General features: G+C 50.3%; 1 protein-coding gene across 1 annotated transcript in view; it reads left to right on the top strand.

Moving 5' to 3' along the window:
* Positions 1-17,101, top strand: part of LOC144161783 (phospholipid-transporting ATPase ABCA3-like) — a 53,507-nt gene extending 36,406 nt beyond the window's left edge. The window contains exons 12-14 of the mRNA XM_077692384.1: positions 3,282-3,421; positions 4,120-4,255; positions 15,428-17,101. Of these exons, the coding sequence (XP_077548510.1) occupies positions 3,282-3,421; positions 4,120-4,255; positions 15,428-16,665 (1,514 nt within the window). The 3' untranslated portion in view covers positions 16,666-17,101. The remainder of the gene's footprint in view (positions 1-3,281; positions 3,422-4,119; positions 4,256-15,427) is intronic.
* The last annotated feature ends 499 nt before the right edge of the window (positions 17,102-17,600 follow it).

The following is a 17,600-nucleotide window of genomic DNA, read 5'->3' as shown; positions in this document are numbered from 1 at the left end:
CTTGGCATCTGCCGCACTGCTATTTCGAACTTTTTTGCCGGCTGACAACCACCGGCATGACACTCTCGCTCATCGAGATTTGAGGACACTGATTGTACAAGTTTAGTACGACCAAACATCTCAAGATCATGATTTCACCTGGCATGAACTTCGATCGGCCGCTCGAAATATAAACCTCAAATCGGCTCCTGGACCCGACGGTATCACCGGTAACATGTTGACCCTCCTGGTGGGACGAGCTTCATTTCTGCTTAGCTTGTTCAATGCGTTCCTCAGTCTTAGTAATTTTCCGCGAGTGTGGAAGGAGGTTAGTGTGACTTTTCTGCTAAAGCCGATCCGGCCTCGAGATGATCCTTCATCACACAGGACTACCTGTATTTCGTCCTTGCTCGGCAAGCTTCCAGAGCGCATGCTCAATACGCGCCTTTCCTTTTTTCTACACGAGTCGGGTGTGCTGCACGTGAGCCAGTACGGCTTCAAGCAAGGCCAAGGTGCCACCTCAGCGCTGCACTCTCTACGCTCGCGCCTTCAGTTTTGGCGTGACGAAGGATCGTTGGTACTCCTTATATCTTTGGATTTCAAGGGGGCATTTGATTTCATTTGGCACCTGTATTTCCTGCACTTTTTACGAACACACGAGTGCCCATCAAACATTTATATCCTGCTCCAGACATTTTTACACCACAGGGTGGGTGCGTGCGGGCGCAAACCGTGGGAGGCAGCCCGCAAGGCTCGCCACTCAGTCCCCTACTTTGGAATATTGTGATCCACAACCTACTCTGCCTTCATGTATCGCCGGATGTGCACCTGCAAGCTTACGCTGACGACGGGGTCGTTGTAGTGAAGGGCCAGACGCGGCAAGCGATCGAGCATCTTGCCAATGAGACCGGCGTTTGCACGTCCACCCGTACCGCAGCTCTGCAGCTGTTGGCCAATTCGCTTCCTTTGTCCATCCTTTTGAAATTGAAACGGGTCTTTTCAATTTGTTTCCCCTTAAACGGCCCGTTGATTTGCCCAATACATGTGTTTCACCCATGGAGGTGGACCACCCTCTAGACTGAACGTGATGTCATCATGCTCTTCGTTTGGGAATTCCGCACAGCAGACTTGACTCCCAAACGGCTTCACGACTCTTTACAAGTCCAGGGTTACACGCGTACATGGATGGTTGCTTCACCATGACATCTACTGGTGCCGCATTCGTAGTGTTCAGCGTTCCGAACGTAATAGCCCAACGCTTCCTGATTAGCCCTTCCACAAGCTCCTATAATGCGGAAGCAATTGCTCTACATCGTCTATTCCTTCACCCTCAAAGTAATATGCCTTCGAGCACTGTTTGCATCTATACCGACTGCTTACTTCTATTGAAAAACCCTTCAACACCTCGGAGAGTATTCACCAAATTCAGAACAGCTATAGATTATTAAGTTCCTGTGTCGGCGTCTTCCCGCTTCCCGTTACTGGACACTAGGGGGTGTGGGGAAATGAACTTGCCGACTTCGTTGCCAAAGCTGCGGCGACCATGGGTGAAGTGGTGGCAGTGCGTGCTTCAAAGCACATCGTAAGTGAGAGGATTTTGAGGGATAGTCGGTTAGAATGGCAGCAGCGAAGGAATACCGGCAACGCCGACACTGAGTTGTTTCGCTGGGTTCCCAGCCTGCTCGCTATACCGCTCCGCTTTCCTCCACCCAGACGACTCGCCCACATAGATACCGGGCATGGCCGCTTCCCGCACTATTTCCACAGCATCGACTTGTTCCCTGAAAACAGGTGTTTTTGTGGACAGCTTGCCTCTTCAGTGAGCCACTACAGCCGGGATTGCACTAGGACAGCCCCGATTGTAACCACACTTAAACATGGCCGTTTGCGCTTGGAACCAACACATCTGCTGGAAGCCTTGGACATTTTTTGGGCTCTGCAAATCCTCATCGAGCTCGTGATTTTGTGAGCAGGAACATGCCGAACATCTCGCCATCATGAAAAGGGCTCTGTAGCGATTTGTGTTTGGGGGTGTAGTGCGTGCTTCTCTGATTGCCAGTCTTAGTTTGCGGTCTCTTCTAATTGAATTTAAGGTGCTGCGGGTGGTTGTTACCTGTGCTGAAGTGGACAGCTTGTACGTCTCCTCAGGTCATCGCCGCGGCACTGTTCTCCGGGCTGAGCTTCTCAGTAGCCGGACTCTGAGTAGTGGAGACAGACTGCGTGAATTCGAAAATGCGGGTACTGCCTATAGCAGCTGTGGGAGTTAAGGTTTAGGACCTCTTCAACTGCAGAGTAATGCTTTTGCGCGGTTTTCGTGTTTTGATTTTCATGTATTTTGGTGTTTTTATTAATCGACAATTTGGCTTTTTCTGACATTTACATTTTGGGCGCTTGCCCCTGTTCATTTATATTTAATTGGCTGTAAACCTGCCATAGCTTCGCTGGTGCGGGCGTTGTTCCCCACTTTTTCTTGTTTTCTTTTGGGAGGGGGACAACACGGAAAGGAATTGGAATGTGCATAAAAGAGCGTTGACGTCAGGATGAGGTGAAGAAAAGCAAGATAGATTGTAGGCCTCGCACCGACCGGACGCAGGCGATGAGGCGCGCCGTAGTGGAGCGCTCTGGGTTAATTTTGACCACCTGGAGATCTGTAACGTGCGCCGAAATCTTGAAAACACGGGCGTTTTTGCTTTTCGCCTCCATCAGAAAAGCGGCCGCCGCCACCGGGAATCATACCCGCGTCCTCGTGCTCAGCCGCACAATGTAAAACAAGATGTCACTGCGGTGGAAGACGGGTACTTTAGAACTTGCTGTTGGCGTGTTGTTTATTGTCTCAAATGAGGGTTATTATACAAACTGCAAACACCCGCCTGCGTTTCCCACCCCTCGTGGTGATGGTTCAGTGGCTAAGCGCTGTGGTGCTTGCAGGAAGACACAGCGGCCGTTTTTCCGATAAGGTAAGCAATGACGAGCCCGTGCATCAATATTTATTTGCACGGTAAATTTGCAGGTGGTACAAGATGCATCTGCTGCCCTCCGCTACGGTGCACCTCACAGCCCCTAACAGCTGCGGCGCGTAAAACCGTCTACTTGGCATTTTTGTAGATTCGTTTAATCTGTGGGTTGCACAATTGCGCTAATAACAATGCCACTCACATCGAGGGGTGCCTTCCTCCGGAGCCTTTAACACTCTATTTATGCGTCCTTATTTTTATTGTGCTGGTTCTTTCGAATGAGAGCTGGTATCCTTTGTATGTACCCTGCGTGAGCTAAGCTTGAGGCCGCGTTGTGGCGCGACGCAGGCGTGATCGGTTCCCTGGTGGCGGCTGCAGCGGACATGTACGTGTTCGTCGCGAGCTCCGAAGCCACTTATCTCTGGCTCGAGCTCTTACTGACCATCCCCATCCGCTGGCTGCCGACCTACATCGTCACGAGGGGACTGGTAAGCGCCTGAGCCCGCTCTCTAATACTGCAACGAATCAAAGTTGTATAGCTAGCAACTTCCGCGAAGTGGCAACGCGAAAGTGACGCCAAGGGTCCACAGAGCAGCCAGTCTGAGCATCTAGATTTAGGTACTTACAGAACTTGCCCCGTCAGCACCACTACGAGTCGAAACCTTGCCATTCCGGAACAAATCGCCCCAGGTCCATTGCGTTTTTCCCAGAGACCACCCTGGATCTGCAGCTGTCTCTGGGTTACCATGGGTGTCGGTAGTGTCTACAACGGGCAATACGCCGAGCTTTAACCAGACTTCTATAGCTTGCTCAAAGCCAGGCGTAGGATTTTCAGAAAATTTTCGATGAGTGTAATGAAAACGCGGGCAGTTTGATGAACGTAAATACTCAGGTATTGGGCAAGTTGCATAAGCTGTAGCTGAACGTACACAATGACGGTGCTCTTTTAGAGTGGCGGCTGAAGACAGGCAATCAGTTGGCGCTCAACAACTGGTGGTCGGCAACTGTCGTTAACAATAAGCTTAATGACAAAATCGCAGTTACGTTTCTTTAGGTTACTTGTACCAAGTGTTCGTAATTCCAGCTAAAAACCGCCAACGCGTAATAAATTGCAAATCTGGGCACGTGTGCGAATTCACGACCACTAGCGACCGTAGTGGTACTCCCTGAGGGCCCTTTTTTTCAGACGAAGCTGATCCTACTTCGCAAAGAGGCCCTGCTGTGCTCTGAAGGAGGCGTCCTGCTGGAGCGCTACTGCCACGAGGACTTCCTCCGGTACACACACAGCCTCCACTCGTGCTGCCCGCAGTCCGGGTACACAAGTACGTAGTATTCACTTCGTGACGAACGCGTCTCTCAGGAAACAGTAGGCTATGTGTATATATCCTCTGTATAGCCTTTGGATGCCTCTTTGGACGACGTCATATTCACTAACGGTCATGGGATTACAAGGACAGACATTTTGCGCCCGATCCTCCAGTTTTCGAAGGACACGGGCCTAGGCGACTGTGGTGAATTCGTAGTTTTAAACGGTGCTGGTGCCGCCTTAGGCACCGGGCCACCGCGGCGGGTGTCCTAGTATATTGCTATCGCGCAATAGAAGGTATTCTTACTGTGGTCGCATTATGCACCTCACACACCAGGATTTTGTTTTTGTTTCGTCTTGGCGAGGTGGTTGCCGCGCAAACGAGGGGAAGGGACTCGGATATTCGACAACGTTGCGTTAGGCCCAACGTACGGCTTTCAGGTCTAACGACAATAACCAGCACAAGAAGCTTGATGTTCGTATATGAATTCGACGTTTTTCATCTTGTGCTGGCGCCACACAGAGAAGGGGGTCTTGGGTATGCGACGGCCTGTAGATAGGACCAAGGTAAAGCTTGTAAGTCTAACGACGGTAGCTGGCAGCCGACACTCATGATGTTAGTGACTTCGACGTTGCTCGGCACGCCGTAAGGCTCAACACTAGGAATACCTAGCGTGAAGCTTATAGCAAGGGCCATAGCCCATACTGACGAAGGTGTACTGGCCTACACAAACCCCCGGGATTTTTTGTTTCTCCAGAGTGGTAATATTCGCACAATGTCAGGCCCAGCGGAAGGGCAGGTCAGGAGTAAGGGGAGGGGCGGCACTCCTGTTGTCAAAACTAATTGGCTCTGCCTCCTGAGGTCTTAAAGGAGTACTGACACGAAATTTCTCGCTTTCAGTTTTTATGCTGTAAAGAATACCTATGGTCCCAGTAATTACGAAAATCGAACCGAAAGGCGTCAGCCACCAACATATAATTAATTATAGCACGTTTATTGCAACCACTTTCAAATTCGGTCGCCGCGCGGGAAAATGGCCGTTCGAAGGAGAGCCTGCAAGCGGACTGCCTGACGTCACGGTCTCCGTGACGTCGGACCATGACGTCATGGTCTCCGTGACGTCAGGGACGTTCGCTGCATCGTCTGCTACGGATTGCACGCGGTTCACACTAAAGCGCTGGACACATGTACGATTTGTACACTCGATTCGCATGCGACTGATCGTTACGACTGTCACCACGACTAGTCGTACGCGTGAATTTGAGACACATGACCCGATGCGTGCATGCGATGCGTCGTCGGCGTCGCTCCGCCCACCGTTTTTGCTCCATGGTCAACTACGACTATCGCTGAGCTGAATTTGTAGATCCCGCGCGTTTAATCGCAAAAAATGGATAAAGCAGGCAATCGTGAAGCGTTTCCTGCCTTCGGAAACAGTTCGCGCACACGCCGGCCGCGCCTGCCAGCTCGGACACTCAGCGGCTCGATCCGGCGCAGACCACGGTAGCGAGACGGTAGCAACCGCTTGTCGCTGCTCTTCTGAATCAATCTGATCGTTAAAATGAAGTTCCACATGCGAGAAAGTAGGTGTTAGTGTGGTGAAAAATTGTGCTTGGGATTGTTATCAGGGCTTATTTTAAAAGCGGCGATCAGATATCTGCCGCGATGCAAGCGTATACGCTGACCGGCCCCCCGCGGCGCGCGGCGGGCGGTGCGCCGACCGGTCGAGAGATGGCAATACCTGCGCGGAAACATGAAGTGCGCACTTCGCAAGCCTTGCTCACAGCGGTACCGCAGCCAAGCCAAACCTCCTATCGAAGCGAGACCGCCCACAACAACAGCGCAGGCTATCGCTTCCGGTTCCGGAAACAACTGTATGACGTCATGCTGAATCGGCCGCAAAATCGCGGATAGCCTGACGTCACACCCTAAGCGATTTCGCTAGTGCTGCCGATTTGTAATAGTTCGCGGCCAGGGCAATTAAAATCGATTTTTGATGCGTTTCCAGCCTCGGATCGCTCCAAAAATTTCTGTGGGTAATCTGTACAAACTACTGAAGCCAATTATATCGTTATTTAGGCCTCTAAATTTGGTGTCAGTACTCCTTTAACATAGCGCGGAATAGGCAAGTAGCGGGTCCAGAATCAAAAAAAAAAAAAACGAAAATGAAACCGTTCTACCCAGTGTGAAATAGGCTGAACAAGCGGAGCTGTCGGTTGTCTTTATGGAGATTCCGTTTAGCTTCGGCTTCCTTTTCGTGCGTAATGTTAGACATTTTAGCGGCTAATTGTCTCATAATTATTTTCCAGGTAGCTCCGGTAAAACACTTGCAGTCGTTTTCTGTAACCATATTCTCTCCGAGATGGTCGTGTATAATTCTGGCAGGCAATAATTCTGTAACGATTACGACTCCCCTCTGAACTAATTGACAAGTAAAGATGAAACTCGGCGTAATGGCTCTTAGCGGCTATTTGTCATATTGTTTGGTTCGGAATACTACCGAGAACCCAGGACTTAGAGCCGTCTTCTGCAATCATTGTCGCTCCTTAGATGGTTGTGCTTCACTGCACAAAAGGCAATGTGGGAAAGGCAACCTACAAAGACCAAGCTTACACCAATCTCCTTAAAGTTGGCTTCCCCTGTAAACACGAATGCATTTTTTTTCTATATTTCCATGCGATATTTTTCTAGAGCTGTTATGATTGATCGATGGGCCGGATCGTGCGGACAGTTATGAGCCCGTAGTCGTGGTGAAAACACAGACACACACGATATATATTCAAAACGAGATGGACCTCAGTCACGACGCGATGAAGAATGCAGTTATGGCAGAAAGGAAAGTGCAGTCATGCTTTAGTCCAAAGCGGTCATGTAACGGTCCCGAAGAGCAGAGGTGGGCTTACGGCTTGAGGTGGTCGATGGGTGGCGAAACTGTGTCCACGATGTTGGTCAGCTCCGCGCGCAGAGATGCTCGCGCCGCGATGGCTGCCCGACGACGAGGAACGTGGCGGCGGCCGGTAGCTAGCGGCGGGAGGACGGAGCCTCGGCCTGATTTAGAATGAGGCCTGTCTGCCCGCGCTCTGCGCCACCGGTACACCGCTCACTCGTCGGCAGACACCAGCTTCTCCGGGCAGCGCCGTGCCTACACCACGACGGGTCCGTCCTCTCGTTGCCAGCCGGGTAGTGGCTCTGGCGGCAGCGCCGGCGACGGTCCTCGGGCCCACACCGCGAGGTGCACCTTCTTCCTACCACCTTCTCCGAATTTCTTCTCCTCCTTCTCCCTCTTCGATGCGGCTTTTTTCCTTGCCCGAGCGTTACGCCACCGGTTCAAGGGATTGGCTACCACTGTTCACCGGCCCTTCACTACAAGAGCAATATAAGTCGTCTTATATCAATATATGAAGGTCCATAGGCCTTGTTTGGTTTTTGTGATTTTTTTTTTCTCTCGGGGGATTGGCTGTTGCGGGGCGCGAACCTTGCTCCAGAGGGAGCATGACACGATACCACGACATACTTTCGTCAGGCCCAGTCATAGAACAGCTTGGCGGTTTAAAAAATCTGGCTGGAGTGATCTAAACTACGAGGCTCAATATGACCGAATGATTTTGCAAGAACGCAAGTCCCACCTGCCAAGGTTACTCGTTTTAGATTTGTGCACTTGCATTGTTTAAAGTGCATTTGGAGGGCCACCGCGAAGGTATCCCTATGAATAAATATTAGACTTACTTAAAGCATTATCAGGGATCTTTGAAGTGGTTGAAAAAGCAGTTGCTTAAAACAAAGGGTGTTTTTATTAAATGTTTGGCAGGAAAAGCCAAGGCCAACCTCTCCGAAAAAGCTGCAACGACGCCGCAGAGAACATAGACTGGTTTCTAGAACCACAAAGAGAAAAAAAGACAAGATTTGCAGGCTTAAAAGAGTTTTAGAAAAATCGAAGCCACCATCAGCATCATGAATTGTCTTGAGCACTTTCCCCTTCCCGTGTTAAAAACATTTCCGCCCGAACGCTCTGCCCAGCGATACGTGCCCATCAAGAAGCACATACATGCAGACGTGTGCTCTCCTCCACTTGCACCCAGGTTTTTAACAGCGAAGCTGCTTAGCGATTCGTTGATTCCGGCGTCTCACAAAACTCAGTACAAGGGTATGAAAAAAAGAAATCGCCGTCACCCGCAGGATTCGAACTTGAGCCGGGTAAATCAGCAGTGTTGGAGCCAGTAGTCGTACCCACTCGGCTACCACCTTTTTTTTTTCTTTAATACATGGAAATTTTAGAGAGAAGTCAGCCAAGACAATTGACACACAATATAAACACTAACAGACAGAAAAGGGTAAGCCCGTCAGTCTAACAAAGGTCGGCACCAATTCAAAACTCAGGCAAGCAAACGCACGCATCCAAAAGATGCAGCCACTCTGGTGGATCACTCTGCGCGACGTAAACGCTCCGTACCAACGCCGCCTGTTCCCGAAAAATGACCTTGGTCGGCCTAGGGGGTTCAGCATGCCGATCAGTCATGCGGCACTTCCACAAGCTAAACAAACCTAGGAGCACAAAAACGTCATACGGCACCCGATTAACGTCCTCAAATGGCAAGAAGCGAATGGTGTATGGGGTGATGTCAATGTCCTTTTTTAGTGTCCGTTGCAAAACGTCCCAGAAAAACACCGCGTCACGGCACAGCACAAAACAGTGGTCAATAGTTTCTGGTTGATTGCACAAGCGGCAATTGTCTGACGAAGGGATCGACATTCCTTTGTCTCGCAGCCATGTTTTAACTGGAAGCGTTTGCGAATGAAGCTTAAAGAAAAACGTTTTAGCATTTGGCGGCACGCACATACGCTTGACACGGTCTAAAACATTATTCGTATGGTCCCGCAAGTATGGCTGGCGATAAAGAGGCACGGGGAATAGATTATGAATTAAAGTGTTCGTCATAGCTGTCCTTGAAAGACTAAACAGGTACTCCAGAGAAAACCGCGCAGTAAGGAAATGAAAAGTATCTACAACTTCTTTTAGAAAACCCCATGGCGGCTTTTGGTTGACCTCACCCGTAGAAACAAGGAGAAACGGCAAATGGTAACTTATGCGCTCTTGAATTACAGTACGTAAAAATGGATGCTCCGCCGACTTGTAGAAGAAAAACCGAGACACAAGTTGGTGCACAAACAAATGCATTAACCCAACACCACCAGACCGTAAAGGAAGAAACAAATTATCTCTGCGCATTGGCTCCCATTCAGATCCCCACACGAAGGTAGCAAACACTCTGTGTAGAGCCTGGACTTTCGCCCGCGCACAGTGCAGTACCTGAAGCACATAAACAAGCTTTGCTACCAAGAAGACATTGCAGACTTGCGCACGGGCAAATACAGAAAGTTCTCGCCCCATCCATGCCTGCGAGGCACGCTTGACATGCGTGAGTGCTGAAGACCAGTGTGGTCCTGAGTTCCTTATTTGGTGCAAAGGCACGCCAAGGTACTCAAGCGGTGTGCTGTCCCAATTAATACCTGCAAATTTGGAAGGTTTGGTTCCCCACAGGCCAAGCCAAAACCCCTTAGTTTTCTCCATATTCATGACCGCTCCAGACACGTCACAAAACTCCTTAGTCAATGCAAGGGCTTCGTGAACACTACGCTTGTCAACACAAAAATAGGCAATGTCATCAGCATACGCAAGAACTTTAACTTCACATGACGCTAACGAAAAACCACGTACTCTTTGACTCTTTTGTATGCTAACACAAAGAGGCTCTATGTACAGTGAAAACAGTAGCGGCGATAGAGGACAGCCCTGTCTAACAGACGATCTGATCTGAACTGGCTTCGAGAGGATGCGATTGACGACAAGTTGTGTAGTGCAATTCTTGTAGCAAAGCTGAATGCCTCTATATAGCACATCACCTACATTAGCCGCTTCCAAAAGTGCAAATAAAAAGTCGTGAGACACCCGATCAAATGCTTTCGCAAGGTCAATTTGGATAAGGGCCACCTGTTCAACCGAATCAGACACGCATTCCAATATAGAACGAGCAATATGTATATTCGTTTGAATACTTCTGTTCCGAATACCGCACGTTTGGTGAGAACCAACTAAACTAGAAATTACGTGTTGAAGACGGTTAGATAAAACTTTGGCGAATATTTTATAGTCAACATTGCAGAGAGAGATTGGCCGATAGCCTTCTACAGATCTCAGCTTGTGTTCATCCGCAGTTTTTGGTATTAACACTGTGTGCCCTAAGTAAAAGGTAGGGGGCAAAACACCGTGATCGTATGCGGCTATGAATATGTCCAAGAGGACTGGAGCGAGGATATCAGAAAACTTCTGATAAAATTCCCCGCTCAGTCCATCCGGTCCAGGGGTCTTGTTTGTCTTAAGCGAAGAGATGGCAATCTTAACCTCTTCCAGTGTAATAGGGCCGGAAACCCCGGCACACTCATCATCCGCAAGCCTTGGAAGTGCCCCAATGAGAGAATGAAAGCCACGCTCTTGACCCACGACATTGGACCCACCAAATAACCTGCTGTAATGAGCATGGAATGCACCGGCAATATCAGCTGAGTAGTATACCTAGTACCATTATAATTAATCTCAATTATCTCCTTTGCAAGAGCCGATTGGCGCTCATCACACAGCGAACGGCGAGTGGGATAACTGTCATAAAACCTTCGTGTTCTGGACCGAATTAATGCACCGTGGTATTTTTCAGTAACATATTGCTGCAATTGTCCTTTAGTTACGCCAATTTCATCTATACTTGATCCAGGCATTGCTGCCTCCAGTTCGTGAAGGTCCACCAGTGTACGGGAAAGTTCACGAACATGAAAGCGTTTTAGAAACGCAAGACGAGCTGACTCTTCTATAGCCAAGTTTAAAAAGATCCCAATGTTGATATAATGAAAGCTCAGCTATTGCAAAAGTGTTGTGTAAACACTCCGAAATACTTCTGCAAAAGATTTCATCGGCCAATAAGGAGACGTTGAGCTTCCATAGATCCCACTGAGGCAGCACACCACGCGGCTTTGAGCTACCGAAGTAAACAGATACCATACAGTGATCGGTGAAAAAAATAGGGCGCACAGTATAGTCGGAAATCCCAGAAACTTCTTCTGCAGAAATGTAAATTCGATCCAGGCGTGCATTCGAGGTACACTGAAAGTGAGTGAAGTGCACAGAACTCCCTTTCCTCTCTCCAACATCAACAAGACCATGCTCGTGCACTAGATCAGGCAGGATGGCTGCGCTGCGGTCATATTGCACGCTAAGCCTAGAACGATCCTGCACATTACATACACAATTGAAGTCCCCCATGAGGAGGACTTTTCTTTGCGTACGTAGAAAATCCCGAACCGACAGAAAAAACGACGTACGCTCACGACAGTTCACGGGGGCGTAGAGGCAAATGACACGCCACTCAACACCTGCAATGACAAGGTCACAGCAAATAAACCGCCCCGAAGTATCGGTGCTACACGAGAGACAAGAAAACCCTATGCCCTTGCTGATGAAGACAAAGCATCCCCCAGACAAGCCTGCGGAGTGGCTAACACAAACACTGTACTGCTCTAAGAAGGGCTCTAATGCTGCCGATATGTCCTCATCTCCACAGAGCTTTGTTTCCTGAATGGCCGAAATGCTCACGTCCATCCGTTTAAGGAGGCGCAAAAGCTGGTACTGTCGTCTCCTGTTCCTCAAGCCTCTCACATTAAGTGTGGCAGCGTGCAGTGCTGTGACACTTGCCATACTGTGGGAGCATCTCACGTGTCCTTGTCACCTCCAGATAAACCACCCTTGCGGATGGCCTTGGATGACAGTACCTTTCCTGGCTTCTTGGAACCAGCCAGCGGCACAAGACCACTAGCCAGAACAGCAGCGTCGGAGGAGTCCAGTACGGTGGACGCCTGCTTTTTGCCCGCGATGGATGCCTTCTCGCCATCCACAGGAGCAGGCCTTTTCATCGGCCCGCTGCTACCACCCGGAACGTCGTCAGGCAAAGCCACAGCATCCGCCCAAGATGATGAAGCAATCTCCATGGGGCAAGTAACGGAAGCATCGCCCCCAACGTCACCGGGAGACAAGTCGCTCCTCTCATCATCGCTGGCAGGCAGTGGTACTGAAGCATGGTCTTCCTCCAAGGCGTCAATGGGAGTCGCGGAATCCATGCCAATCGGCTCCCCCTGCTCATCACTTGTCGATCCACTTATCACTTGACCAGGTGGCACCGTATGGGGCTCCACTTGCTCACTCTTCCCCGCTGCAGGATTTGTTGGCACAGCCTCGGGAGGTCCAGCCAACACTGGCTGGTTAACTTCCCCCGATGCGTCCACTACCTCCGTGACATCCATGACATGAGCGGACACATCTTCATCAGTTGGTAATTCGTGACCTTGTCGGAGCTTGTCCGCATATGTCATGACACACCTTTCTGCGGTGTGGCCATACCGACGACACTCGGTGCACCGTGGGGTACGACACTGCCGCCGTACGTGCCCAATCCTGTTGCAACGCAGACAAAGAGGTGGTCTGCCAGGGACCAGTACAAGGCACTGGCTCCCATAAATGTCCATCATGTGCGGTATGTCAGCGACCGAGACGCCATCCTTCAATGTGAGGGACACCTCCCGAGCTCCGGTCTCCATATGGTCCATTCCTGGACACCTCCACATCTCTCTAGCAACAGACTGGGTAGTTCCGAATGGTTCCAGCGCTTCAGAAATCCTCCGGTTGTCCAAATGGCGCGGCACCCAAAGTAGCTTCATTTTGATGTTTCTCGTTTCCGGGTCAAACACCATACACTTTAGTCCCTTGACGGTGATGTGCTCGAGCTGGACTAGCTTTTGCTTGACACTGTTGGAGACGCAGGTAAGCATCCAAACGTGACTCATTTGATATTGTCCGATGCACAACACATCACGGAGGTTGATAACGCGAGCCAACGCATCCCTAAAGTCAGGAGCCCGGTAAGGACGACCTTTCAAGTCCGCATGCAGGAAAACGGTATTCAAGACAACGTTACCGGTTGGGAGACGAGGAAGAATGATCTTGTAGTTATCCATATTAGTTTCAGACGAAGTAGTACCTCGGTCAGTGACCGATGCGCTGTTTCCAGCTGAGAGCATGAAAAGACACAGCCGTTCCGAACGGCGTCTTCTTCTTCCTCCTACCACCTTGTTTTGTCTTTATATCCTTTTTTAACGTTTTTACAAGTCAACGATGTAATAAACAGCCCCTTCTGTGTTTTGGTTGGCGGAAACTACTAAAAAACATGAGATATCAACTTTTGAAGTACTGAGAAGATTTCAGCGTCAGGATTTTCCACTTTGTACAATTCGCACAAATAGTGCATTCTTCCCCCGAAATATGCGCTCACGGTTGAGTCAGTACTCGAGAGTCAAACGGCTTACTCATAAGGCTGTGGCCGTGGGTTCGGAGTCACGCCAACTGCTCGACACACACTGACACAGAACACCTGATGGGGTCCACGTTGCCCCTGCGGGCGCCTAGCCTAAGTACGCGCGTTCCGTTCGTTCGTTCGTTCTGCTTCTTCGATTGGCTTCTTCTTCGCCGTTATAGTAAGAAAGATTGAGTAAGGGTCGTGGCGGCAGCGAAGAACACGCAAATCGGCCGCAATCGTGGACTTAAACCATCGTGATGGTCGTGAAGGTTTCCTACCTCTCCGCTACCTTAAAGTCTTACGCGTTAGTGTGAGCTTCCTTGTATTTTTAGCAGCGGAGCTTTTTGAGTTTGAGTGGCATTCATTGCGGGCGTCGCTCAATCCTCGGTGCAACAAAGTGAAGAGGAGGAAAATGCTAGCCCAAAAATTCCCCGCATTTCCCCGAGGGGAAGAATGTGAAAGTGCGAATGCACGAGTTGAATTTGCGCGGTTCGGTAATGTTCGCGAAAGAGAGATCACACACACACACACACAACTACAAAGAAAGAAAGATGCATTTATTCACAGACACCTATTTGTGTTGTCGTTGTACTTGATTGCTTTGAAATTTCGTGTCGGATCTCAGCTTTGAAATTTCGTGTCAGTACTCCTTTAAGCAGGTGCATTAGCCCTTCTCACGCCTGATTCTTGGCCAATCCCCCACGTGGGTATGTGCCATGTCAGCGGCCAGGCAGCGCGCGCCCATCTCCCCCCGTTGCCAAGGAAGACGAGGAGATTCCTGGCCAATCCCCCACGTGGGTATGTGCCATGTCAGCGGCCAGGCTGCGCGCGCCCATCTCCACGTGCGCGGACATCGCCGGTGGACGCAGGTTCAGGGTCGCTTAAGAAGTGCATTGCACTTAAAATGTGGGGAGGGAATTGGCATGGAGTCACGGAACCGACGAGCAAGAGTGGCGGGTGCGCATCGCGACGCAGATGTCGGGCTGGGGTGGCGCGTGCTGGGGATGGCCGGCGCCTAGTGATGACGTCAGCTCTGAAGGGCAAATGTTCTAGTGTACGGAGATGGCGTGCGCTCGACGACGTCAGTGTCCGATCTACCAATCAGATGGGCAGAAAAGCGAAGTTAAAGCTGGTGAAGACCACCAGCTCCGCTGTTTCCCCAGTCTTCCCATCTCCGTTACGAAGGTGGCCGAAATTTTTTAAGTACGGAGCTATTCTAGGTCGACCCTTTTCACCCGTTTGATGAACGTCGTGCGTCACGCAGCGGTAGGAGAAGGTTCAGACCCTCCTGCGGCCTCGCAGAAGGAACCCGTTCCAAGAGCCACCGATGGAGGGTGCCGTTAGCTGTCGATTTTTTTGCGCGAACCGTATCTTGCGTGGCGACGGCGCTGCCGTGCCATCCGGCACACAAGAACCACAGCTCCCCTGTGTCAGCAATTTCACACACGTTGGAACTGGTTTTAATTTTTATTACTCCTCTTAAATTAGTTAGACAATATGTCATCGGGCAGGGCTAAAGAACTGCACTAACATTTATAATGTGTATCATCTCGTTGCGCTTGCAATTATAAAGGAGTTTTTTGAACTAATCGTACCCACTACATAGTGGCTTTTTTTTTCATTTCGTTCACTGTGAATTCCACTAAGCCGAGCAAGTGATCTGTCCACACATTTCTCTGTTTCAAAGTTATTTGGGTCTAATCGTTCAGAAATTTCAATTCTCATTGACTACCCACGTCGTCATGGCGTTTTGATTTGAATAGGCGTAACAAAGACTTGCTTATCTCCGCAGACTCACCAGAAACTCCAGCAAAGCTGCGGCCCCTAAGCCTGAGCCTCTACTCGGGTCTCTTCGAGCTGTTCGCGCTGTTGTTGGAGGCCTGCTTTTGCTTCTTCGCGGCGAGCTTCCTTGATTCAGACCTTGCGCAGCGTCTCTGGGTGCGGTACCAGATCCGCGACGTCCAATACGACCCGCAGAACCAGGACTCCATCAACGAGGACGTGCGCAACGAAGAGGTGCTTGTTGACAAAATCTTCAACCAGGCCAAATTTGCCGAACATGCACTCGTGGTGCGGAACCTCAGCAAAGCGTACGGCTTCTTCCAACAGCATTTCGCCATCGAGACCATAAGCTTCACCGTCCACCACGGCGAATGCATCGGCATCGTCGGAGTCATAGGCACGGGAAAGACTTCGATGATGGGCGTGCTGGGTGGTGAACTTTTTCCAACATCCGGAGACGCCTTTAGGCCCGGCATGTCGCTGACGCGCGACTACCGATTTTGGATTCAGAGCGTCGGCTACGTACCCTTCGGCTGGGGGCTCCTCGAAACTCTCACGGGCCGCGAGATGATCAGAGTGATCGCCTTACTTCGAGGTGTCCAGGACGTGCCGCGGACCACGGCGCGCGTCATGGGGGTCGTCGAGCTATCGGAGCCGGACGCGGTGGTCTCGACGTACAGCGTTGGCGCCAAGACTCAGCTCTCGTTGGCCCTAGCCCTGATAGCCGCCCCGAAGCTCTACTTGCTGGACCTCCCGGAACTCGACACCCAGTCGCGCGCCATAGTTCACCGGGTCCTGGGCCTCCTGCGGCCGAGCAGTACGGTGGTGCTCACGTGCGAGCACCTGCACCACTACGAGGACGTCTGCGACCGGCTGGCCATCATGGTCGCCGGCCGCATAGAGTGCATCGGCTCCGTCAAGGGCCTCAGTGACAAGTATGTCCGGGGCACCACGGTCACCATCTACACGTTCCCGGACCGCAAGTATGACATGGACCACCAGAGTGCCATCGTCGTCGACATGACCGAGCACTTCTCGACGAGCTCTCTGGCCCGCTGCTATGAAGGCGTGCTCGAGTTTCGCCTCCCCGACACGCCGATGGGACTCTGCGAGATGTTCGACAGGCTGTTGTTTCTCAAGCGGAAACACAAGTTCCACGTCTTCTATGTCAGCGAAACCACGCTGGACCAAATATTTCTCAGCCTCTGCCGGAAACACGCAGCGATTGCGCATCAGTCACCCCTCTAATAGGAAAAGAACAAGTTGCGCGTTAATGATATCCGTGATTAGTTAAAAATATTGAAATCATAGCGTGAAAACTTGTCTGTCGCGTCAGGAGTGATTAAGTTCATTTTCCGAATGGCGCCTCGGAACAACTTAGTCCGGATATTAATTAACACTGCAGACAAATAAGACTGCGGCCATGTGCACATATACAGTATACAGGACCCAGTGTTGTTAACGAAATAAAGTTTCCATTGTTGTTGTGCCCTCAGCATGTCAAAAATTATGGGCACTTGTAATAGAACGACCAGGAAGAATTGCATTACATAGCTCCATTATCATATGGTGCGTAACTGCGTATAAATGTATCATACACCACACGCCTGGGTCATGTGCAGAAAATCGAGTCAAATTTTGTATTTTTCTTTCTGTGCCCACGCGTGACTAAATCGTGGGACCAACATTCTCGTACAGCTGCAGCAGTCTTCCCGGCTTGTAAGCCGAAATTTTCTTCTGGACCGGTTCCGTTACACGTAATTCACCTTCCTCCCCCTCCCGTTATCTGTCTTCTTTTTTATTATGCGTAATTGAGTGAGTTTAACAAGCTACTTTACGATATTTGTCAAAATATCAAATGCATTCCTTAGTGTAAATTCACCCGGGTGTGCGCAAATCAGTGTCATGATCCCCAAGGAGTTCCAATACTTGCGTGTAATAAAACACAAACTCGACTTTCCGCGAGTGCATGCAACGCCACCAAGTAACACACCCCGAAATCGTGGTGTCCCTTACGAGGCCTAGTTTGTGCTAATGTCGCTCTCACAAAGCGTGAACAGGCGAACTGAAGTGCTGTCGTCCTCAATATGGCACTCGTACCATTAGTGAACAGTGTCTTCTTAAGAGGTGAGGACGCATGACATGCGTCAGGCGGTGACGTAGCGTATTGGCTTCCTCGATAA

The sequence above is a fragment of the Haemaphysalis longicornis genome, unplaced genomic scaffold (genome assembly GCF_048455015.1).
Source record: "Haemaphysalis longicornis isolate Haplotype H1 unplaced genomic scaffold, Haemaphysalis longicornis Haplotype H1 scaffold_12, whole genome shotgun sequence".
NCBI classification, from domain to species: Eukaryota; Metazoa; Arthropoda; class Arachnida; order Ixodida; family Ixodidae; genus Haemaphysalis; species Haemaphysalis longicornis.
This window is presented reverse-complemented; position numbering and strand designations above follow the sequence as displayed.